The following is a 23,792-nucleotide window of genomic DNA, read 5'->3' on the forward strand; positions in this document are numbered from 1 at the left end:
AAGTTGCTCTCACGGTCGTTTATATCATAAAACTGTGTTCCTACACCTTTTCTTGGTAATCAGACTCCTTATGAGTGCCTTTATGCACTCCACCTGACTATAAATCCCTTACAGTATGTTTGGTTGAGGGATTTGGAAGAAATTTGGAAGCAGAAACGTAAAAGACGTGTAAAATTAAGTGAAATATAGATATATTTTATTCATAGTTCACCTACCTTTTCACTTTCCCTTTCTAAATCTCTTCTCAAATTCTCTAATCAAATACATCGTTAGAGTCTTTGGTTGTGCCTGTTTTGTCCTGCTTCAACCCTACGAATGCACTAAACTAGAACCTTAAGCCCGTCTTTGTTGTTTTTTGCGGTATGGCATCGAACATAAACGTTATTGTTATTAAGATCCTCATTCCAATCATCATTGTGTTTCTCGCTATGTGATCTTCTAGAAACACAAAATGTTCTAAATTATGTCCAAATTCTCTTTACCCTCCACTTATATTCCACTTTTCACTGATCCCTCAGTAGACTTGTTTCCTGGTGAGCTTGATACATATTCCGCTTCTGAGATCATGCCTATGGTTGCTCTTAGGGTGCTTTCTCCACTTGTCAGTCCTACCATTATTTCATCTAACTCCCCTGAGTCCTCTTCACTTATTGCTAATTGATTTTGAGTTGAATGCTTCAATATGACATCATAACTAGGTCTTGTGTGGTCTCTCACTTCCCGTAGTACAACGGTCCATCTTTCAATTGGGCTTCTCAATCACCTCTATATGCTACTGGGCTACGCATGAGGGGAAATGTTAAATTTAATCCCATATTACCAATTTAAGCCACCCAAACTTAATTACTTACATTGGACACTAAATTGATATAATTTAAATATTAAAAATAAAATTGAAAGACATTTATACTCTGGGAACCAAATTCACACATTTTAAATATTGCAGACTAAAATTGCACAAAGTTCATATTAATTATTCCTTTTTTTATATATTTAAATTGGACGAGTAGTTCTCGACTTGGTGAAGTCTTTTCATCACTTTATGCCGCGTAAATTTTTTACTTTTCTTTTTAAAGCAAAAAAATTATATAGAGACCTTAGATTTGATTAAGAAGCTTTTTTTAAAAAAAATAAAATAAATAAAGACCTTATATACTACTGGAAAAGACTATGGTAGACATCCCTCAAATGATGTGCACCATATGCACCTTATAACTACAAAAAAAAAATGACATAATTTCGTACCTTCTGAGTCATAATTAAAAAAAAAAATGTCATAATCAAACACAAAAAAAGTCATAATCAAAATCTCAAAATAATGTCAGAACTAAATAAGAAAATTAGTCATAATTAAAGAAAAAAAAGTAGGATAACTAAGAGTACATATGATATGAGATGTATACAGTAGGATTCTCCATATATTAATAATAAAAGAGTTTAAGAGTACAACATTCTAGGGTATACAAAACCTCTAGCATAATCAAATAATTGTGCTGAGATACAAAAAGGAAAAAAAGGATAAACAAAAATCCTTCTGTGATGTTACTTTCTTGATTCGCAAGGATGCCTGCACAGGCATTGGCTTCACAGTAAACATGATTAATTGACTTCACCCCTAGGTAATGCAAGAGGTACTTGCAATCAGATATGAAATTGTTAAGATGGTGATACTCATTACTGTTTCCTAGAATGAGAAGTTTCAAAACTTGTGCATCGGTTTCAACTTCCAAATTAACAATATTTGGCTCCATGTTATGACCATCTCTCATGACCCAAGGTTCAGCCTCTATGCTGGACACCACACCAATATTCTTGCTAAAACCGGTAACCTAGTGCCCAAATGGTCTCTAATAAGTCCCTTCGCAAAGGCTAATCCTAGATTTCCCTTGGCTGCAGCATCTGTGCTGAGTTTGAAGGATCTAAACTTGGGAGGTTTCTAGCCTACTGCCAAGCAAGAACTGGTCCTAGTAAAATTATGGAAATTTGCAATATGTTGCCATTCAATAGCATTGGCTAGACTTAGATTTGATGGATTAAGAAGGCTCTTATCACTTGAGTAGCACCACAAATTGTGGATAATAATTTTTTTATCATTTTTTTTTTGTTTTATTTTTACTTACTTGAATTGTACACGCATCACATTTGACAAACGCCAATATAATTTTAATTTTGAAAGAATTCTCAAGAAACAACCCATTAAGGCTGTATTTGATTGGAAGATTTGCAGAGGAAATAGAAAAGGAAAGGGAAATAAAAGAAAATAAGAAAAAACGGATAGAATTCGAATTTAAAGTTATGTTTGGTGAAGTCAGGAAATGGAGAAAGAAAAAGCCTAAAGTGAACACAAAAGACAAAAAATGAGATTACAATTTCCTCTCACTTTCTTTTCTTCAATATTTTCCATTATAACCAAACAAAAAAGTGATATTACATTTTTTTTTTCATTTCTCTCATCCAATCCTTCAACCAAACACAATCTAAATGGGTTTATAATTTTCAAACAAATTTTAGGGAAAGGTCGGATTGGAGAGTACTGTTGGGTCTCCATGAGTCCATCACAAAACCCGCATCGATAATCTGAATCATTCAATGTGTAAGGCTTGTCGAGTACTTTATTTTTTCAAAAAAATCACGTTGATCGGATATCGATAGTCACTTGATCAGATTATATTTGTATCAATAGTAAGTATATTTATTTTAAAAATCATATTTACTGGTAACACAAATATGATTGATCAAGTGACTATCAATATCCAATTAATATGATTTTTTACAAAAATAAATTACTCGATAAATTTTACATATTGAACCATCTATATTATGGCCCGTAATAAATTCACAAAAACTCAACAAAAACTCTCCTAAATTTCAAACAAAGAAAATGTTTGGGCCCCTTTAGGATGATCCCCATATCCCTAAAGGGATCTTGGTCCTTCGGCTATATGCAGAACCTATTCATATATATATATATATATATGTGGGATCCACTGATCCAAATTTGTGGGACCTCAATTATTGTTCTTTCAAACAAATGGGGAATTGAAAAAGTTCAAGTTTGCCAGCTTGAGAGAGCGAAGACATTCTAAATCGGACGCAACAAAAAGTCCAAAAAATTTTCATTTTCAATTTGTGTCTACTTTTGGTCTCATCATATGCACTAGAGTGACAGTTTGCCGAACCAAGTGATTCCTAAGAGAAACAAAGCTCCACCATTTGTCCTCACTCTACTCTCTCTCCACTTTGTTTGCGACGCCTATTTTGACCTTGCGTTTCGTAGCTTCACTCAATTTCTTTGTTTAGAAGAGGTTAAGGTCTGTTCTTCTACACACCCTTCACTGTTTCTTTGATCTTAAATTCATGCTTGCACTTCAATTTTAAGTGTTTGATGTTGTTTTGATAGATTCCCTATCTGGGTATGATTTGAATTTGGTTGTTTGATTTGAAGTTTTGTTCTTTGATTGCTTCTTGTATGTGGAATAATTAAGAATTTATTATATCTTTTTGTGTGTTCTGTGTGTTTTGTTCTTTTGGGTTTTTCATGAGACGTGATTTTGAAGATTACATGTTTGTGTTATGTCTCAAGTTGGAGTACTGATGATCTTGCTTTTCCATGGTACCGAAAATTTTATATGGATGGTCAAACATGAAAGAGGAATTTCAATAGTTACAATGGTAGGTGTATTATATCCATGTATTGGTGTTCCCCTCTATGAAAGAGGCAATGAATTTCGTAGAATATGACTGCCTCACTGCCTGTTGTCCCCAAGTAACCCAAAGAAAATCGGCCCACGAACATGACCCAAAAAACCTAAGCCAAGTTATATACCGAAGATAAAATAAAATAAAATAAAAAACAATTTATTTAAAGCAAGCTAGTGGTGTCTTATATACCAAAGATCATTTATGCAAATTGATTCCAAAATTAACAATTTATTGGACCATGTGTGCTTCCACTTTTTATGTGAGATGATCCTTTTCTCACAGAAATATAGTGGATCATGTGTGCATCCACTTTTTATATGATATAATCCTATTTTGTGATTCTTTTAGTTAATATCATCATAGGAGGTGTTTATATCCTGTTTATGTTTGTAGAAGTGATTAACTTACTTATCCTGCATGAACCAATATGAAAGTTACTTTACACTAGTAAACTTCATTATTTAACCATAGACGAGAATCTGGACTATATTTTCTAATGGCAGAAACAAAGAAAGTAGGAACTTTCATATGTTGCTGAAAATTGTCATAAATTCGGCAAAGTTTAGATGTGAACTAGACAACTAAATTAGAATGAGAGAAGAATTCAGCAGAAAAATCAGAATATTTGGTTGAATTCGGGAAAAAATTGGTTTCAGAAATTTGTAAAAAATTGGTCATTTTATCAAGTGTAATTCAATTGAAGTTTACAAGATTTCGGTAGAATTTGCCGGATTTAGCCAACTAACCCCACATTCAAATTCAAGCTCCTAGTTGAGCCAATATGATTAGGACTATTTTAGTGGGGCTTGGGGGCTTTTTAGTGCTCCTTGATAATCTTGCATTATTATTACTGTTCTTTCTTGAACTCCTTTCCCTTTGTCTGTCTATGCTTTCCTCTTCTACTTTTCACGTCGACATTTTTTGATCCAAAAATGTACTTTTGCTTTCATTTTCTGTCCATCTACTTTAGAAGGCCTTGGTATGATCTTATTTTATTAAAAATATCTATATTCCATAATAGTTTGAAATGAAAGTAGTGTGATCCAATTTCACCATTTTTTGAATTTATTTCAAACTTTCTTGGAACAGCATAACTAGTACATTGGAAAGATGGATCAGATCACCAATGTTGTGGAATATGAGGCCATTGCAAAGGAGAAATTGCCAAAGATGATTTATGACTATTATGCATCTGGTGCAGAGGACCAATGGACTCTCCAAGAGAACCGGAATGCATTCTCAAGGATTTTGTAAGCTCTTATCTTAATAATTGTATACTCCTTGCAGAGTTCTCTCTCTCTCTCTCTCTCTCTCTCTCTCTGTGGTGATTCGTGGGATTGCTTTCTACTTTCTACAAATATTAGGAACAAACCATGTCAAAAGTCAAATTTCCACCGTTATTTATTTATTTTTTTTGTAGGCCATGATCAGTGGTAGAGCTTTTATTTCAGGTTTGATTTTGGTGCTTCTCTCTAAATGTATAATTTTTCATTCAAAAAATAGGTTTCGACCTCGTATTCTTATTGATGTAAGCAAGATAGACATGACCACAACAGTGTTGGGCTTCAAAATTTCAATGCCAATCATGATTGCTCCAACAGCTATGCAAAAAATGGCCCACCCTGAAGGTATATGCCCCTGTTTCATTGAATTTGTGCACTAGACTAAAGATAAACCAAACCAAACCAAGCCTTAAGTCCCGTCAAATGGGGTCGGCTGCATGAATCCTTCTTTTCCACTCAACTCTATCCAAGGCCATTTCGTTAGTCAAATTAAAGAGATTCATATCTCTATTTACTACATCGGTCCATGTCAATCTAGGTCTACCCCTTCCCCTAACACTACCATCTACCGTCACTTTATTGCATCTCTTCATTATTGGCTTTGTTAGTCTCCGTTGTTTATGACTGAACCATCTCAATCTATTCTCTCTCAACTTATTTTTTATTTGTATTACTCCTATCCGTTCTCGAATATACTCTAATCTTGCCACACATCCACCTTAGCATTCTCATCTTAGCAATGCACTGAACTAAAGTTAATGACCTTTATTAAATTGCTATGATTATTTTTTTTTTTAGCCAAACTCTATAGTTGGTGTGAATTTTTTATGCGTGCTTATCATAAACATTTAGAGAAGGAACTCGTTTATTGTTTCACCTTTTCACATATATTTAATCCCAAATGTTTAATTCTGGTGCAGGAGAGGTTGCAACAGCAAGAGCAGCATCTGCTGCCGGCACAATTATGGTTCCGTTTCTCATCCTCGTTACTTCTTTTTATTTGAATTTCTTAATGTCTTACAGTTTGTTCCATAGTTCTGGATTTTGTTTGAGGATCAATTGGGTTTTGGTGCTACAGCAAGTTTAATTGTTATTACCGTGTAATGTGCCTCTTTAATTCACTTGTGCATGGTTCGTTGTTTCAGACATTGTCCTCGCTTGCTACTTCCAGTGTTGAAGAAGTTGCTTCTACAGGACCTGGCATTCACTTTTTCCAGCTCTATGTAAGTAGAGAATTCATCTCTACTGTTTCTAATCTTTGAAACGAGAATGTATTAAAATCCTGATTTATGTTAGAAAAGCTTCAGTTATTCAATACTTTATCCCAGTTTGCATATGGTTAAGAACTATAGAGTTACCTACCAAAAAAAACAAAAAAAAAAACCTCTGAAATTGAAATGGTGCATCTAATAATTGCTCAACTCTAAATTATCTTTGAAATTTATGGATTCTTCCAATAATTCCAGTACCTGCCCACTACGGTCATCCTAAATGCTTAAATCCTAGATACAGTTTCCTAAATATGTTCTATCCAGTATCTTCATTCATTTTTTCATTGCGTTTCCAGTCATTTGAGAACTCCACATTATTTAGGGCTCTTAATGTTGTTAATGGGTTGGGATTTCTAATATGTTTGTAAATTCGTATCATCTCATACTACCCACTTTTCTTTCAGATGATCAAAGACAGAAATGTGGTTGCACGACTTATTAGAAGAGCTGAAAGGGCTGGCTTCAAGGCAATTGCTCTCACTGTGGATACTCCAAGGCTTGGCCGTAGAGAAGCTGATATTAAGAATAGGTGAATTGAAACCGAAAAATTCAATTTTGTTTAAAACCAACAATTTAAAAGACTTGGTTAAGTCTTTCTTCTCTGCCTAATTATTATTTAAACTACAAGAGGTTTTTTATGTCCTAATTTTTTTATGTGGGTTATCCTATGGACATTGTTGTTAGAATCATGCGATTCATAATTTGATAATTGCATGGAATGACATCGTTTTCCCAAAATAGAAAAATAAAGAAGAAAAGAGATCAATTAATTATATTGATTTACGTGATTTTATATGTATATACATGTATACAATTTAATTATATTGATATTTATTTCATTTTAAACACTATTTGTGGATTTTTATATGGATATATGTATATAAAATTATATATTATATATTAAATAAAGTGAATCTAACGGTTCACGATACAATCCACAATTCACTATTTTAACAAAAACGATTTATGATTTGACTACAGATTTAGTTTGCCATCACATTTGACATTGAAGAACTCTGAGGGATTAGATGTTCGGAAGATAGATAAGGTGAATGACATAAATGATTGACTTATTCTAGACTGATGGTTTTTATTTATCAACTGTGTTTGCCCATGACAAATTTTCCTGGTGATCATGCAGACCAATGACTCTGGACTAGCCAGACATCTTGCCGAACAAGCTAACCAGTCTCTTAACTGGAAGGTGAGGTCTCTTTTTCTAGTGTGAGATTTCTTGAACTTTAGTTGAAAAGTTATCATTTGAAATGCTTGGGCTTTTTTTTTTTTGTTTTTTTCAGAAACAACAAAGAAATGTTTGAAAATGCCCACCATTTTCTTATCATTCTCATTCTTCTGCGATTTTTTTTTTTTTTTTTTTCGAAAAACAATTTTTTGTGTTTCCTAAAATGTGAGTTATTTTCAAAAAAATTTGTCAAAAACAATCTGAGAAAATGTAAGTAGAAAACAAAAAAGTGAAAAAATAACCAAAAATAGACCCCTTTTCTTTGGCATTTTGGACAGGATGTAAAGTGGCTTCAGACGATCACCCATTTACCAATCCTATTGAAAGGTGTTTTAACTGCTGACGATGGTAAGCAAGATAGTGATAAAATGAGTTCTCTTTTCCTTCTTGAGGTCCTACTTGCTAATGTTCTCATCAATGTAGTCCACATTTTTGGAAAATAATGCAGCAAGTCTAGCAGTACTAGCTGGAGCCGCAGGAATAATTGTGTCGAATCATGGAGCTCGACAACTTGATTATGTCCCTGCAACAATTATGGCTTTGGAAGAGGTATATCTGTTTGTTTTCACGTGTTTGGTGTTCTCTATAATTCACTATAGAGTTGAAAGGTTTAAAATTTTGTAATCCTTATTGCATGACATAGGCACATTGCTGAGCCACATAGATCTTGTTTTTGTGTCTTTTGATTGTTTCTTGTTGCTGTTTTTTGTGATTGGAACTGTTTGATTTCTGCACAACACACGTGGTAGTCGTTTTTATTTCTTTTTAACTTTGTGTAGCTTCCTCATTCTTTTCCCAGTGATACAGACTTTAGAAAGGGAAACAATTCCCTTATTTTTCCCTCAAAAACTTTGTTTGCTCTTCATAACTCATCCAATTTATACCTGAAGTTCATATGAGTGTTGTTTGTAGTCACTTTCTTCATACTTCTTTTGACAATATTTTATCTCAACAAAATTCTTGAATCATCAAGCTTTTCTCCTTGCTGAGTGGTTTCCCTTCTAACTTGTCGATACGCTGCAAAAAGTTTAATGATGTTGCACATTTGAAAGCCATTTGTGTAATTCTGATACATTGTCATCTCTTCGAGGCAACTGGCAGGTTGTTAAAGCTGTGCAAGGCCGAGTTCCTGTCTTTGTGGATGGTGGGGTCCGGCGTGGGACAGATGTCTTCAAAGCATTGGCTCTTGGAGCATCTGGAGTATTTGTAAGTGAATACGACCTTGATTAGCAAATTCAAGAAGGAACTTCTGATGATCATAGCAAATGGAGTATTTATTTAGTCCCTACAGTTTCTTACTATAGTTCATATGGTCCAAATGGAGATGCCAATCCCAATCAGTAATGGTGGAAGTCTAACTTAATGGGCAAAAATGTATTTTTACCATTTGAACGACCTACATTATATAATGAAATATCCTTCTTACTTGCACTATATTAGACAACTTGCACCTTATAACCAAACATTCTCCTTTTTCACCCTTCCCCTCCCTCATCCGCCCCCTTTCGCTGCCCTCACTTAAATTTATTTAAATTCTGAAAAAATCCTTTTTATCTATCAAATTAGGCTTTAGCGGTTACTGATTTTGACAACCGTCTTCAATTGGACCACATGAACTGAAATAAAAAGAACTAAAGATGAAATAAAAGGAAAAAAATATGGCAAGAGTTTAAGAGATAAAAGTCAAATCAACCTTGCATAGAAATGTACGATGTCAGAGTTTCTCATAAAACTTCTTTCATGGCCATTCATTCTTGAATTTTCTGAGACTAAATGGCACAAAATGGTAGAAATTTCAACTCTTTGATCTTGTGATGACTTTCAGATTGGAAGGCCAGTAGTGTTCTCATTAGCTGCCGATGGTGAGGCTGGTGTAAGAAAAGTACTCCAAATGCTCCGAGATGAGTTTGAGCTAACTATGGCGTTAAGTGGTTGCCGCTCACTCAAGGAGATCACCCGCAACCACATCGTGGCCCCCTGGGATCTTTCACATATTGCACCCCGGATGTAAAGATATTGATTACAGTATTTTCAAGCATGTTGAGTGGATGTTTGGTCAAAACTTGCTCTTGATCTGATATTCAACCGAAGGACTTCCTTATCAGTATAGCATCTTGAAATTCACCGGTTGGATTTTTAATCAAACTCTCCTGCTTCTTGGCGTGGTTCTATTGGTTCAATTCATAGAGACATAACCTGTTTTCATGTTTTTTTTTTTTATCTATATTTACATAAACTATTTTCTTCTTCTTGTTGTATTCCATTCCATTCCATCTTGTGGTAGGGGTGAGCAGCGGATATTTTGATTTATCCAAATTGACCGAATTGAACTGATCTGTCGCAATTTGGACTGATGCATGATAACGAATGAACGGTTGCGGATTGATTTTTTCAATCCATTTAGTTTTGGACCGATGATGGATTTGAGGTTGCTTTGGCTGCAACTAAACTGTCAAATCGCAAGCACTCCTAGTAATTTGTAAGACTTTGTGTTTTCAATTTGTTTAGATATTATGTTTATGTTTTCAATTGAAAAAAAAGTTTAGACATTCTGTTGTGTTTTCAATTGAAAAAGAGTTTAGATATTCTGTTATGTTTTCAATTTGTTTTTAATTCGAAAATCTTTTTATCAAATGGCAAAGGTTGATATTTGATATTTTTGTGTGAAAAAATAAGGTTTAATTTTGTCATTTTTAAAAAAAAATCAAATGAAATAGTTTTGAATAAAAAAGAAAGTAATGAAATAATTTTGATAATGCAAGATTTTCTTATATGTATTTATTATTGTTATTTGACAATTTATTTGATAATCTTTTGGTTATGTTGAGTTGGATTATTATCTAAAAAAAATGTTGATAAGTTGTATTATGTTCAAAATTTGTAAAAGTTTAAACCGCCAAACCGATTCGTATTCATCTGTTAATCCGCAAATTCTCTCAATTTGCATCTGTCAATTCGGCGAATGGATGTAGATTAATTTTGTCAATCCGTCCATCCGACAGACGGATGGCAAATTAGAAATTTTTTGGCCACGACTGAACCAGGAACACCCTTACCTTGTGGTGAAGAAAATGTGTTTGTTTTCAAAAACAAATTTTTACTATCCTCCTCACTGCTAACTAGGATTGTAACTTGAGTGGGTTCAATCTAGGCCCATTCTGAATTTTTTTAGGACTTGGATAAGATATTTTTGAATTCGGTACAGATTTGGATAAAAATTTAGAAGTCCAAATTAAATTTGAGCGGACTTGCGCAAAAACATCAAACAATCTGAGCAACTCAAAATTTGAATTATATATAGATATATAAAATGTTAAATATATATAAATGATAGTCATTACATGATATTAAAGTAACTTAAATTATTAAATCATATTGAATATATTATATAGTAAAAATTTAAAAGTTCGGATTAAATTTGGACGAGTTTGTACAAAAACATCAACTAATTTGAGCAATCCGAATCCAAATTATATATATATATATATATAATATAAATTATTAGTCATTACATGATATTAAAGTAATTTAGATCATTAAATCATATTAAATATATATTATATACACAAGCAATACAATACAAAATCTTTTCTTTTTTACTCACTGAAATTGTAAAGACTACCAATTATTTGTTTTGGTATTATTAATGATTTTTTAAAAACAATGTAAATAGAGTATAATTTTAACAAATTAAAAATTTACCTAAAAAAAAAAAATTAAAATCTATGTGCTATTCGGGCAACTCGAGTTAAGTTTGAACATACAATCTCATGTTACAATTTAGATTTGGGCAAGTCACAATCCGTCCGAGTTGCACCCTTAATTATTTGTAGTGTTAGTTATAACCTTCTTATGATTTTTATTTTAATTATGACCGAAATTTTTTTTGGTTATGACTCATTATAATGTTAATTATGATTTATTATACTTATTATTTTGGTTACGATTGAAGAAATCTTTACTTATATCTTATAACATTTGAGTATGACCTATTGTACTTACTAATGCTTCAATGGGAACAGAAAGAAGACCTTCAAATATCATTAGGTGTTTTTTTTTTTTTTGAAAAACTTTCAGTAATCCCACTTATTGTTTTGTTTTATTAATTTTTTCTTTTAAATTGTTAAATGCCGAGTATATATATACACAGTGCTATTGTACTATTGCCATGGCTTCCTATTACATTCTTCATTCCATCCAAATTTGTTCTTCGACTTTAGAAACTAAAAGAATGGTTAGGCACGTAGTAAAAAAAACGACTTATGAAATGGTTTAGTGTGAACCCCTTTCCCAAGTTTTTTACACTTTGATCACCATTCTTGAAATTTGGATGTTTTGTATAGCACTAATCATATCAAAGTTTGTCTCAAATTCCCTGTTGCGTAACCAGGTAACCCAAAAACTTTATTACTCCAACTCCAAACACAAGTTTAAGAGGTGTCATGACCAGCGTGTACCACAAAGCCTTAGCCCATGAAACAAGAAAGCCTAACCTATCAACTCAAAATGACAAGGTCTCCCAAATAGAATCATTAGTCTAGAACATCTCTATAAAATAGTTACGGTAAAGAGGCACAAACAACCCCACACAAATCGTAAGGTACATATTTAGCCACATCATTTTGTACAACATAAATTCTATATGAATTCTTCCGTTTGTATAACATTATTCTAAAAGAATAAATTCAATCTGCATAATGAGAAGTTCTAACATGACAGATGACAATAAACATTCACATGGTCTTATTGAGGTCTCATGAGAACTGGTTCCCAAAGCTGTTATTGTCTCCTAATGCTCACCATGTTCACCTGAAATGATAACGAGGGATGATGAGCTCACAACTCAATGAATGATAATGTCCTGCAATAATAAATATAGTTCTAAAATAGAGCTTTAAAAGTAATTAAAAGGGTGAACATATTGTAGACAGTTATGCATATGACTACAGCACAACTATCACATGTGAATGGTGATGACCATGTCCAACAATGGGTATCATAACAATGAACATTTCCGTGCGGTAACATTATGAGAAGATAATAAGAAAGAAATACGAAATTAACAAGCAATTATAATGCATTCACAATGAACATAAAGATCTTATTTTAAAACATGCTTTCAAATTAAGAAGTTGGTAAAAATGTCAATGGGGTAGTTTTGACAAAATACATAGCAGACATAACCACTCACCTGTAGTCCAAGCAAGTAAAGTCTCAAATGCAAAATGTGACAACATGCAACTAACCTGAATGATAAAATTATGTAACAATTGTAATTTATTTATTTATGAATTCACACGCCCCCAACTCCTACTTACACCGCACTAGCCCACTTGCACTCCATCTCCCATCTCCTCGCTCTCTTCTTTATTTTTCTTTTTCTTTTTTTCCCTCCTCCCCCACGGCCTAGCAGCCTCCACCCCACTGCATACCCATGTACCGGCATCTTCTTCTCTCATTTTTCTCACTGCAAACCCATCCACCATGGCCGCCAATAGCAGCCACCACCTGAACACAACCAACTCAGCCACCACCTTCACAATCCTCGACGTCATTTCTTATAGCAGGAATAGAAAACAAAAAGTATAATTAGCCATTACTCATGATAAAATAATGGGAAACAGAGACTTACTGCTCGTATTCAGCACCAGGGCCATTTAGCATCTCTCCATGTGAACCGACGATTCCTCCCATTCTTGTCCTTCAACAAATCGGAATCACTTCCTTCAAGTGGTTGATGGTTTTGTATATCTTGTGAAAATGCCGGGCAACATTGAAGTTTCATGTCACGTATCAGTGCTTCTTGCCTATATCCCACATTGGCATACCTTGGATGCTGAATGAATGCTACACCTTTCCACCAGAGCTTGAGAGCCTACAAAAACATATTGTCAATGGGTTGGAAATGTGATCGAATGCCAAAGTGCCAGCATTCTATTTCTTTAGATCCAATTTTTTCCTAAATTGAAACTGATCGTAAGCATATGTCCCACTCAATGAAAAATTTACGTATGATTCACCTACCAACCGCTTCACAACATTGGAACCTAGAGCTTCAACTAGCCACTGTTAACACAAATAATTTTTTTTTTTGGGTCCAAAAACCTTAATTCCATGGAATATGTTGCCCTAACGTTTAAATTACATTAAAAAAAGCTTTTCTTTTTTAGTTGTTTGATTTTTTAATTTTTTTGCCTAAAATCACTTACTTTTTACCTTGTATTAGACCGTAAGGCCTTGCACTATCAAAATATGATTCAACTGGATGAGATAAATGTTAAATTGTACAAATATGTTTGGATGTGTACATTTTAACTGGTCTATCTTGATCAAAGTTTTGAAATTAATGTGGCAATGCCTTACTTCTCTCAGACCATTGCCTCCCATAGACGTTTGCACCACAGGCAACATGAGGTCCAAGCCTCTCAAGGATGCTTTCAGTACGAACCAAACACAATTTTTGCAGACCATCTGAAGGCGAGCATAGAAAGAAGAAAAAGGCAAAGTTGGAATTTCAAATGAAGCATGTATAGGGCATCAAGAATTGAAGTTTTGGAATAATTTTTAGTATTTATTTGTATTTATTCTAATTTCAAACGTTGCTAACAAATTTATGTCATTATAGTACGTTTTAATAGTTAGTTGGACATGGGTTGTAGGGGTCGCCAATGGGTTTTATTTTTGGTCAAGTTATTAAATGGGTCATTAAATATGAGTTTTATTATGTTTAGAATAATCTTAGTGGTCAAAAAGGTCTAAATTTCCTATTTTGAATTCATGTCAAGATTCGAGTAGAATTAGAAGTCATCAAAGTTTCCTATTATAATTGAAGTGAAATAGAAAGTTATAATCTTAGTTTCCAAATTTAAGGCATAGTAATTAGAAACAGGAGTCTATTGCCTATAAATATATGTGTAATCACAATGATTCAATACAAGAGTTGATATTATGAGAATTTGATATTGTGTTTGTGTGTGATTAGCCTAACCCTTGCGAGGGTGAAGCACCTCTTTCCCTCTCTTCTTCTTCTCCTTCTTTTTCTTCTTTGCACACATAGAAAAGTTTCTATTAAAATCTCTCTAAAAGTACATTTTTCAGCCTAAAAACCCTATCCTATCACCCCCAAATCAATTATAATCTCTTCCCCCACCTATTAGCCTTTAATTTAACCATTAAAACCCTAAATTACTTATTGTTTAGGCTGTCAAATAACCTCTATTCTGAAAATATAGCAAGCTGTCCTACTTCACTATCATTTTCACAATAGTCATCAATATTTTCCCAAGCATCCATAATTCCCCTGGAATTGAGTCTAACTTACCCTAGTAAGTTTTTTTTATTTGTTTTATTTACATATTCACTTTTTAAATATAAATATTGTTATCATTAAAGTTTGGTTTACAGAAATTTCTAGAATAACTGGATTATCTAAAGGTGAATAATAGACTAGCAGACTAAGGATTGATGGGAAGATCCAAAGCCAAACCAAAGCACTTACTTCCCAGTATATTGCAAGTGCAACTTTATGGGGCATTAACCAGAAGAACAATGCATGGTCAGCTGCAGATGATGAGATTCTTTTGCCTGTTAAGGAAGCTGTGAAATAATCACCAAGCTTGGGATGTCGAACTGAAATTGTTACAAATATATTATCCCCAGGTGCATTTGTTCTCATGCTCCAATTCCCAAGCATGTCCTGCATTTCAGTCTCATCACATTTATAGGACTAGAATGCAGATGGACATACAGAGAAAAATAGTAAATAAAAAAACAGCATCCCTTCGAATAATGCATGACAGTTCAATACATATTTCATATAAGTGGTGCAGTTCTCACACACAAATGGCCCTTTTATCCCATCTCTTTGATAATTCTAATAGCTTTAATTAAAATTCCTATATTTTCATACCATATACAGTCACAAAAAGTACCATGCTATTTGGTGTCTAAGAACCAAAAATTTATTGTGGTTCATGTATGTGTGAAAGAACAAGTGCCATGTGTGAAAGAACAAGTACCACCCATTACGAAAAGCGAACACGTTCTTTAACTGTTCTAAATGTCATTCCACGATACATGCCCATGCTCACTTCAATCAAATCAGTTGTATAAAATAATTCAGATACACAATTTATCAAAAAAAAAAAAAATCAGATACAAAGTTTTCTATATATATATATAAACCTTTGAATTTCTCCTTTTTGTGTGCCAAATCATGATGGTAAGTCAGGCACAGTGCCTCATAAACAGCACCCTTTCAAATTTAGGGCTTAGATCCATCCACAACATTATCAACCACATCAATTGTCAAGAATTTTTTTTACTTGCCTTCATACCTAGTTTGAGGTCTAATTAACCAGCACCGTGACTTGTAACTTTAGGATGAAAAATGGTCAGATTTTTGTAGAACTTCAACAAATAACCATGCCATATGAAACCAGGTGATCCATTAACAGAAATATAACAATAGATTGTCTTCTATGAAGGATAACAAAGTTGGTTTTTCCAAATTCCAAAAGTAACCTCATTGCAGAACAAAGAAGGCTCAATAGTTCAAAGTTGAAGTTTCCAAAACATGCAAGTGCATCTGATTATTCAAATTTAAAGTCCTTCATTTTAAAACAGTCCCTTTGAATCATACTCCCAACAGCTTAAGTTAGTTACACTAATGCATCAATAAATTTGAAAATATTGTTAATGAGATATATGAATAACTGTAGGCATTGGTTATCCAGTGTGTTGATGCTTTCACTTGACAAGGAGATAATGGAATAGCAAAAAGTTCATGGTGAGTACACCAATCTCAAACATGTTTTAGACATCTTCTAACCCAACTGACTGAATCAATAAAATCAACTCCCAGTTAAGAAGCATGGACACTTTTAAGAAGGTGTAATGACTGTGTCAAACCCATGTCAGACACCAACACTCCTCGTACACACCATGACATATGTTGGACACATAATGTAGCCCAATTTAAAAAAAAAAATCTTTTTAAAACTTGACACACTTTGAACACTTGGGGGCATACAAGTTAAAAATATATATACATATATATAAACCTTGAAAGCCAATTATTAGATAAAATAAAATAAAATTGTGACATACTAATCCCTCCATCTTTGAGCTTTTTAAATTTAGGAACCTGAAAGCCTAAAACTTCCAATTAGTTTGACAACAGATTTTAAATAGCCACTAGAAGTTTTTGTTCACACTTCTTTTTTAAATTGGTCCTGTCAGCAAGTTCATACTGTATCGTGTCCATGTCCTGTATTCACCCAAAAAAGTGTCCACGTCCTGTGTCCATATTCATGTTTCTTAAATTGGAAACTGACCAATCACTCAACTAGCACTGTGTCTAGCAATTGGTAGATGATGTTCATGATTTTATTTTATATATTAGTCAAATAAATAGAGTTACTAGCACCTCAGTTTTATAATGATAAATAAAATAAAAAACTTTGCTGCCACTGTAAACGCACAGAAGTGGCTGAAAGCTAGAAGATGAGCAATGTAACTATTTATTTATTTCTTGTTGTGTTTATTAAAGAAAGCATGATATGCCCAAATTCAAATTACTATTAAGTTTGATGGGGGTATTGATGAGATTACAAAAAGGGGGGCCTAAGTTATTGAAGTATGAATCAGAAGTACATAAGCAATCATGTAAACAAACTGAATCTGAAATATCAAGAGTGCAAAGAGATATCTGCATATCATATTAATTCCACATTATATACAATTCATATTGTGAACCATCATGTTAATTACTCAAAAGGTAAAAGCAAAATGGCAACAAAGGAAGGAAACAAATAGTATACAAGCCAAGCAATCACTTAACCTTACCATGAATGGACTAACATGTAGTGATTTTGCAACTAGATCAGTAGTAGGATCGAACAAAAATGATACTCTTTCACCCCATGGTGTATTAGTCACCTAAAATCAGAAAGCACCACTGCTGTTAGCAAGAACTGACAACTTGCATATAAAATTCTAAGTTTAGTATAAAACTTAATACTCAATCATTTTTTATAAGTGGAAATTTTAATACAAAATCATGGCATAAGTTATCTAGCAACATAATTTCTTCCATTTATATAAATTATTTAGTTTAATGAGCATGCCAATACATGCACAGCACTTGGGAAATTAGCTCCGTCACAACCTGTCAGATTTCAACAAAAAAATGTAGGCAGCAGATTTCTGATCAAGAAAGAAAATTCCCAACAATGATAAGATTGAGAGATGATGCTGCTGACAGTTCAAAATGTACAAAAAGGTCAGTTTAAAATTTGGAAGTGTTATGTTGACAGTTCAATATTTGCGAAGTCCAGTTTTGAACTGTCCAAGTCACGCATGACATGAAACTAGTAATAGCATAAAATAATGTGTAGGGACATGCCTGCTGCCATATACAAATCCATCAGGTTAAAAGGAAAAAAATAGCAGAACACTTTTTGTTGGATGGATTAACTTTTCAGCAGAAAAAATATGCCACTATCTGGCTGGTGAGCTCTCCTCATATGACGGATGTAACTTCTTAATATTTTTAAAGATTGAATCATAAAATAATTGCATGAAAAAATAACAAAATTCTTTTATGCCACGATAAAGAGAAGATTCCGATATCAAGATGTTCAGTCATTAATTACTGTTTGATGTCTGCAAGTCATACTAGCATTCCATAGTTCATAACTTTATATCACTGAATCTACCTACCTACTTTTGAGTTTCCTTCATTAATAATTAGATAGTATCAATTGTACGTGAACTTGTATTGAAAATTAGAAATTTCAAATTTCTACCAAAATACCACAAAATCATACTCAAAGTTTTGTTTCCACTAATTAAGTTTAAATGGTATAAGAAATCATAAGCAACGGGCCAGACAAGTTGCAAAATGAAATCATTTCATTCATGCAATCAAGTCATCACCCAGTTGAATTTCCAATCTAAATAATTAGACAGCTTTCCATTTCATTTTGAAATGTTTGCGCATGTATAAATTTGAGCTAAGGATATATGAAAAACTTTGCATGCCTGACAAAATGAATGAAATAAAAAGGCTAAATTACACCTTTTACCCTTCTATTTTGACTCAAATTTCATTTTGGTCCCTATTGTTTCAAATTGAACAATTTGGTCCCTCACACTTTAAGCCTAGTTTCAATTTGGTCCTTCTTGTACACCTTAGGAAATTAACAAAATAAGTGTCCCAAAATTGGTAATTTCAATCTCCAATTTGAACAAAAGGACCAAATTGAAACTAGGCTTAAAGTGTAGGAACCAAATTGTTAGAATTAAAACAATAGGGACCAAAGTGAAATTTGGGTCAAACTACAGGGGTAAACAGTGTAATTTACCAAAAAAAAAATAGTCAAAATAATAGAATCACATACCTCAGCAATGCATTGCTTCAAAATTTTGGTAAAGCCTTCTACCTCATAACAGTAATACAAGCTCAATGGATTATTATCGTACCCCACACTAGGAGGAATTGTCAGTAGGAAACTGTGAAATAAGGCAAACCATCAGCTTAAAGAAACTTGACCACAACACAACTGAGAGAGAGAGAGAGAGAGAGAGAGAGAGAGAAGAAGAAGAAGAAGAAGAAGAAGAAGAAGAAGAAGAAGAAGAAGAAGGAGAAGGAGTAGAAGAAGAAGAAGAAGAAGAAGATGAAATAGTATGAAAACATTAGAAAGAAAAAAAAATCTAAACATAATGATTAGGGTAAATTATACTCACCTCCCCTGAGGTTTGAAAGAATTATAGTTACCCCCACACTTTTGACATAATTATACCATCTCCTTTGAGGTATTATTCATGGCTCTTTTTCATCAATAATTCATTAGTTGTACGGATGAAAAAATTATGTTGTCATCTCATTTTTACTAAAATATATTTATATTTGTTTATTTCAGTGTCTACCTACCATTTGAATTATTTTCGGTTGCTTTAACATTACTAAAAGGGTAGTCAGTGTAATTATGTCAAAAGTGTGAGTCTTTCTCGAAAGTTCAAGGGAGGTGAGTGTAATTTACCCTAATGAACAAGTTAATGCTGAAAAAGGAAAGCAAGGACTTCCTTTCAAAGTTGGAATGGTTTTTGTTTCAAAGTCCTAATACAGTTACAGAAATAAGTAGGTAAACATATAATGATGAATACACAACAGATGAACTTCCTACTACACTAACTAAAGTAGTAGTATAGTTTTGTACTTCTGTATCAATGAGTGAAAACTCATGAAAAAATTTGACGACCCAAGTCAAATGTACTCGACATCATGTTCTTAAACTATAAAATGTATGACAATGTACATTTGGGTGTTAGATAGTCCATTGTCATCATTGGATTGCAACAATAACAAACAAACTATAAATTTTTATTAGCTCCTTGTTTAACAGAACTATAATTTGTAACCTATTGTATCTTTTGTTACATAAAACAACTAGTAATAGTCATCCTAGAAGAATCTCATTATCCAATGGCTCATTTGGCAACACTTAAAACTAGTTTTTTTAGATTATAGCTTTTTAAATTATTGGCTTAATAAGATTTCAATAAATTGTAAACATGTTCGGTGCAGTTTTGCATATAAGAAGTGAAAAGGTTGAAACTATTTGGCAAATAAAAAAAACAAGAATTGTTTATTTTCCATTACATTTTGTCAAAGGCTTATAAGTTCAATTAAATTAAATAAATCCTATGAAGCATGGACCCCTCCCTGGAGGTCACATACAAGTGTCAGACATACTGGGACACTTAGGACATGTTGCGGATACGTTGAGGACTATTTTTTTCAAAAAAAATTAAAACTTATAATTTTACTAAAATCGCATCCTTAAGGTCGATAAATTTGATAAAATTAAATATTTGACATAAAATACATATTAAATATTTAAAAATATGACATAATAAATATATAAAATTATATATTTTGTACATGTCCCCAACATGTCTTATCCTGCATTTTTTGAAATTTTGTGTGTCCATGTCTATCATGTATATTTGCTTCTTAGCTAGCTACTACCACATCTTATATCAATTTAAGTCTCTCTCTTCTTAACATTTACATTTACAGTGATCATCTCACTCTTCTTGACCTTCGTTCTATATTACCAGATCATCTTAAATCTGTTTTTTACAGGTCTTCAACTGGTATTACTCTTTATCATTCACGAATATTCTCAAAATAGAAATGTTATTTATGTCTTTCCAAATCTTACCACACATCTATCTAAACATTCTTATCTCAACAATACTCATTTTATGAATATGTTGTTTTCTTAGTAACACAATATTATGTTTTGTAAACTATCGCTTGTCTTATAGAGGTTCTATAAAATAGTAGTCCAAACATTACATCTCATAAAGTATTGTTGGCCTTAAAGCAGTTCTACAAAATTTTGGATACATAACACTTTCGCCCCTAAAGTATGCCACTTTTCTCACTTTGGTCCCTAAAGAAAAGATGCCCTCACTTTGGTCCCTAAACTATTAAATTCTGTCCACTTTAGTCCCTATACTTTTGTGAAAAAAATAGAATAAATTACACTTGTACCCCCTATAGTATAACCTTTTTTTCTTTTTTGTTGATAAATAAATCAAATATTATAAAAAGTATCAAGGAGATGCTAAGAATATAAAACTAAAGCCCATAAAAGGCCACAAACTAATAAATCAAATCATCTACAAAATCTATAAAAGCCAACACATCAGGATCCACCGACAACATGACCTAACTATGAAGAACCAAAAATAGCCTATCCTCCAACCAAGACATTGGATGAGAAATCTCCTGAAAAGTTTGTCTATTATGCTCCAACCAAATCAGCCACATTAAGTACTAAGCAACAAGCAGCAAGCAACCACACCTTACGTCTTTGCCTCCAAACTCTCACCCCCCTCCAACTCTGAAGCACTTCCACCACTGACCTCGGCTGAACCTAAACCAGCCCAAACAAACCCACAATAAACACCCCAAGCCTAGCCGCTATAGAACAATGTATAAGTAAATGATCCACCGTTTTTGCAACTCCACAACACATACAGCACCAATTGACCAGAATATGCTGATGTCGAATCAAGTTGTCCGTAGTCAAAAGATGCCCCAAAACTGTTGTCCATACAAAGAAAGCAACCTTAGAAGGAGACCTTGTAACCCAAATTCTTTTCCAAGAAAACAACCCCCCTGCCCCTCCCACAAGCTGACGATGATACAAGGCTACCAAAAAACACCTTTGGCCTTCGGACAAGCCCACACCATAGAATCCCCCACCCCCCCCAAAAAAAAAAAAAACTTCCCCACACTGCACCCTATACAGAAAACTCAAAAGATTTACCAATTGGTCCACCTCTCAATCTTGCACCTCAAGCCACAAAAGAATGTTCCATACTGTCATCTGTCCTTGACCAATCCCATAAGAAGCCACCATCACATTCCAATTTAAATCTTTGAGAAAAAAATGTTCATACTTTGGTCTCTAAGCCCCAAAAAAATTCGTCAAACAAAAAAATATATATATTATGTTTCTCCCAATCACTTACCACATCATCCACTAAAATGTTGTCTCATGGTACTTGAACCTTCACTTTCCCGTTCTCTCCCCTCCTCTATGCACCTTCTCACCCCACTCCCATAACCAACCACTTCCCTTCCTCACCCCATCCCCACAACTAGCCACCTCCCAAATCCCAAACCGCCACCCGATCTCCTCCACTAGCATCCACACTCAGATTCTCAACCTCTTTTGCTCCTCAAATGACGCAGCTCCATTGTAATTTTTTATTTTCATCAGTTCTATATAGAGTTGGACTTTGAGAGCAGGTGGGCTTGGGGTGGTTTTATAGACTAAAGCAAGAAAACTTAATTTTTAAGGGTCAAAGTGAGATAAATTTTGAAATTTCTAAATTAGCTCTTAACCGTAAGGAAGTTGATAAATGGACCACAGTAAGAAATAACAAATAATTTAGAGAAATAATCAAGAGACTCAAGTGAGAGAATCTTTTTATTTAAGGACCAAACCAAGAAATAGGCCATACTTAAAAAGTGTAATTTACTCTAAAATATCCCTTTCATTTTTACTAGTACAAATTTGTGTACCCAAAAACCACTTTTTTTTTTTTTTTGTTTTGGGCAAATTGCAGTAAACCCTTAAATTATCTTAAACTTCAAAACTCAACGGTTAACCCCTCAAAATATTATCTTATTACAGTTAATCTTTTCTGTTAGAATTCTATTATAAATTTACAAAAAAATCATATCATGTGAAAAGCAAATGATACATTTATTGAATCTTTAGGATAATAATACCCCTTTTTGATTGTTTTAGAATAATAATACTCTTTTCTAGTGATTTCATTTGCACCTTGTCTCTCTAATCTTAGTAACAAAGTGTAAACAGTATCACTAGATAAAGGCGTTACTCCTCTAAAAATTTAATAAATGTGTAATGTGCTTTCTGTAAATTCCTAATAGAATCCTAACAAAAATGGTTATTGTAATAAGATAATAGTGTAAGAGGACTAACTGTAGAGTTTTGAAATTCAAGGGCAAAGTGCAAATGAGTATTTGCCCCTTTTTTGTGTGTGTGGGTGTGGTGCATTGTACTTCAAATTAAACTGAAAGAACAGTAGTTTGACCTTGATATGGCAAAATTCAAATTCAAATCCAAAAGAAGCAACCCCTATAAAGAAGAATTGTATAATAATTTACATAAAAAAACAAGAGTAAGTAAATGAATTTACACTGGACCGTTGGTTTGGGCGAGGGAGCGACAGTCATCGGCGGAGAGATGGTTGGGAGGAGGGTGGGGAGCGCCGTCGAGGTCAATGAGAGCATAGCGGGCGGAGTACCGGAAAGAATGGCAGAGGGGACGGCGGCGCTCGTGCCAGACGGTGCCTTGGTAGAGGGAAACCGGTTCAACTCCGGCGGCGGAGGTGGGACGGCGGCGGAGAAGGGAGCGGAAGGGAAGGAGGAGAGAGAGAAGGAAGGATGTGAAGAATGTGGAGAGCCCAGAGCACAACAGAAAGAGTATTTCCATTTTATCTGGGTGCACTTCCCAGGACTCAGAAGATAAGATGCGACTATGGAATGGGGGTAAGACTACGGCAAACATGTGTCTAGGGGGTTCGCGGATTGATTTTTGAGAATTTGGTTTGTGGTTTGGCTCAGTTTACATGTTTGCGAAAAATTAAATTTACAATTATGTGCGGATTGTAATTTGTGTAGGCATAATTTGTGGATGTACGAGTGGCAATTTGAAGATTGAACTTTTTCTTTTAAAAATT

The 23,792-nt window shown here is 33.7% G+C and overlaps 2 protein-coding genes across 6 annotated transcripts; one reads left to right on the top strand and one right to left on the bottom strand.

Annotated features, from left to right (window-relative positions):
- Nucleotides 1-2,870: 2,870 nt before the first annotated feature.
- Nucleotides 2,871-10,046, top strand: LOC114298659 (glycolate oxidase 1-like). Of its 2 annotated transcripts, none has more exons than XM_082886380.1 (12): nt 2,871-3,311; nt 4,792-4,952; nt 5,206-5,330; nt 5,906-5,952; nt 6,131-6,208; nt 6,661-6,785; nt 7,238-7,304; nt 7,398-7,460; nt 7,778-7,847; nt 7,948-8,048; nt 8,601-8,705; nt 9,325-10,046. In XM_082886380.1, the coding sequence occupies exons 2-12, from the start codon at nt 4,813-4,815 to the stop codon at nt 9,508-9,510; spliced, it is 1,107 nt and encodes a 368-aa protein (XP_082742506.1). In that variant the 5' UTR covers nt 2,871-3,311; nt 4,792-4,812; the 3' UTR covers nt 9,511-10,046. The 2 variants fall into 2 exon arrangements, with proteins under 2 accessions (XP_082742506.1, XP_082742507.1); XM_082886381.1 differs by having other exon boundaries at nt 3,227-3,413.
- A 1,985-nt stretch (nt 10,047-12,031) lies between these two features.
- On the bottom strand, nt 12,032-23,785 carry LOC114306684 (uncharacterized). Of its 4 annotated transcripts, none has more exons than XM_028251974.2 (7): nt 23,250-23,784; nt 18,902-19,013; nt 17,346-17,438; nt 14,998-15,195; nt 13,863-13,970; nt 13,132-13,374; nt 12,032-12,308 (listed from the first exon to the last, which is right to left on the bottom strand). In XM_028251974.2, exons 1-6 carry the CDS (start codon nt 23,618-23,620, stop codon nt 13,141-13,143), a joined length of 1,116 nt encoding a protein of 371 aa, XP_028107775.2. In that variant the 5' UTR covers nt 23,621-23,784; the 3' UTR covers nt 12,032-12,308; nt 13,132-13,140. The 4 variants fall into 4 exon arrangements, with proteins under 4 accessions (XP_028107775.2, XP_082742504.1, XP_028107776.2 ...); XM_082886378.1 differs by having other exon boundaries at nt 14,998-15,225; XM_028251975.2 differs by lacking the exon at nt 13,863-13,970 and having other exon boundaries at nt 23,250-23,785.
- Between the last annotated feature and the right edge of the window lie 7 nt (nt 23,786-23,792).

The sequence above is a fragment of the Camellia sinensis genome, chromosome 9 (genome assembly GCF_055761805.1).
Source record: "Camellia sinensis isolate YWXY chromosome 9, ASM5576180v1, whole genome shotgun sequence".
Lineage (NCBI taxonomy): Eukaryota > Viridiplantae > Streptophyta > Magnoliopsida > Ericales > Theaceae > Camellia > Camellia sinensis.

What these genes read in the sequence shown, in the direction of transcription:
- LOC114298659 (XM_082886380.1), top strand. Translation starts at nt 4,813, where the DNA reads ATGGATCAGATCACCAATGTTGTGGAATATGAGGCCATTGCAAAGGAG. An exon ending in GAAGCTGATATTAAGAATAG is followed by an intron (nt 6,786 to 7,237) that starts GTGAATTGAAAC and finishes ATTTGACTACAG; the next exon opens with ATTTAGTTTGCCATCACATT. An exon ending in ATGTTCGGAAGATAGATAAG is followed by an intron (nt 7,305 to 7,397) that starts GTGAATGACATA and finishes GTGATCATGCAG; the next exon opens with ACCAATGACTCTGGACTAGC.
- LOC114306684 (XM_082886378.1), bottom strand. Translation starts at nt 23,620, where the DNA reads ATGTTTGCCGTAGTCTTACCCCCATTCCATAGTCGCATCTTATCTTCT. An exon ending in TGAAGCAATGCATTGCTGAG is followed by an intron (nt 17,439 to 18,901) that starts GTATGTGATTCT and finishes TTCTGATTTTAG; the next exon opens with GTGACTAATACACCATGGGG. An exon ending in GAGGCAATGGTCTGAGAGAA is followed by an intron (nt 13,375 to 13,862) that starts GTAAGGCATTGC and finishes ATGTTTTTGTAG; the next exon opens with GCTCTCAAGCTCTGGTGGAA.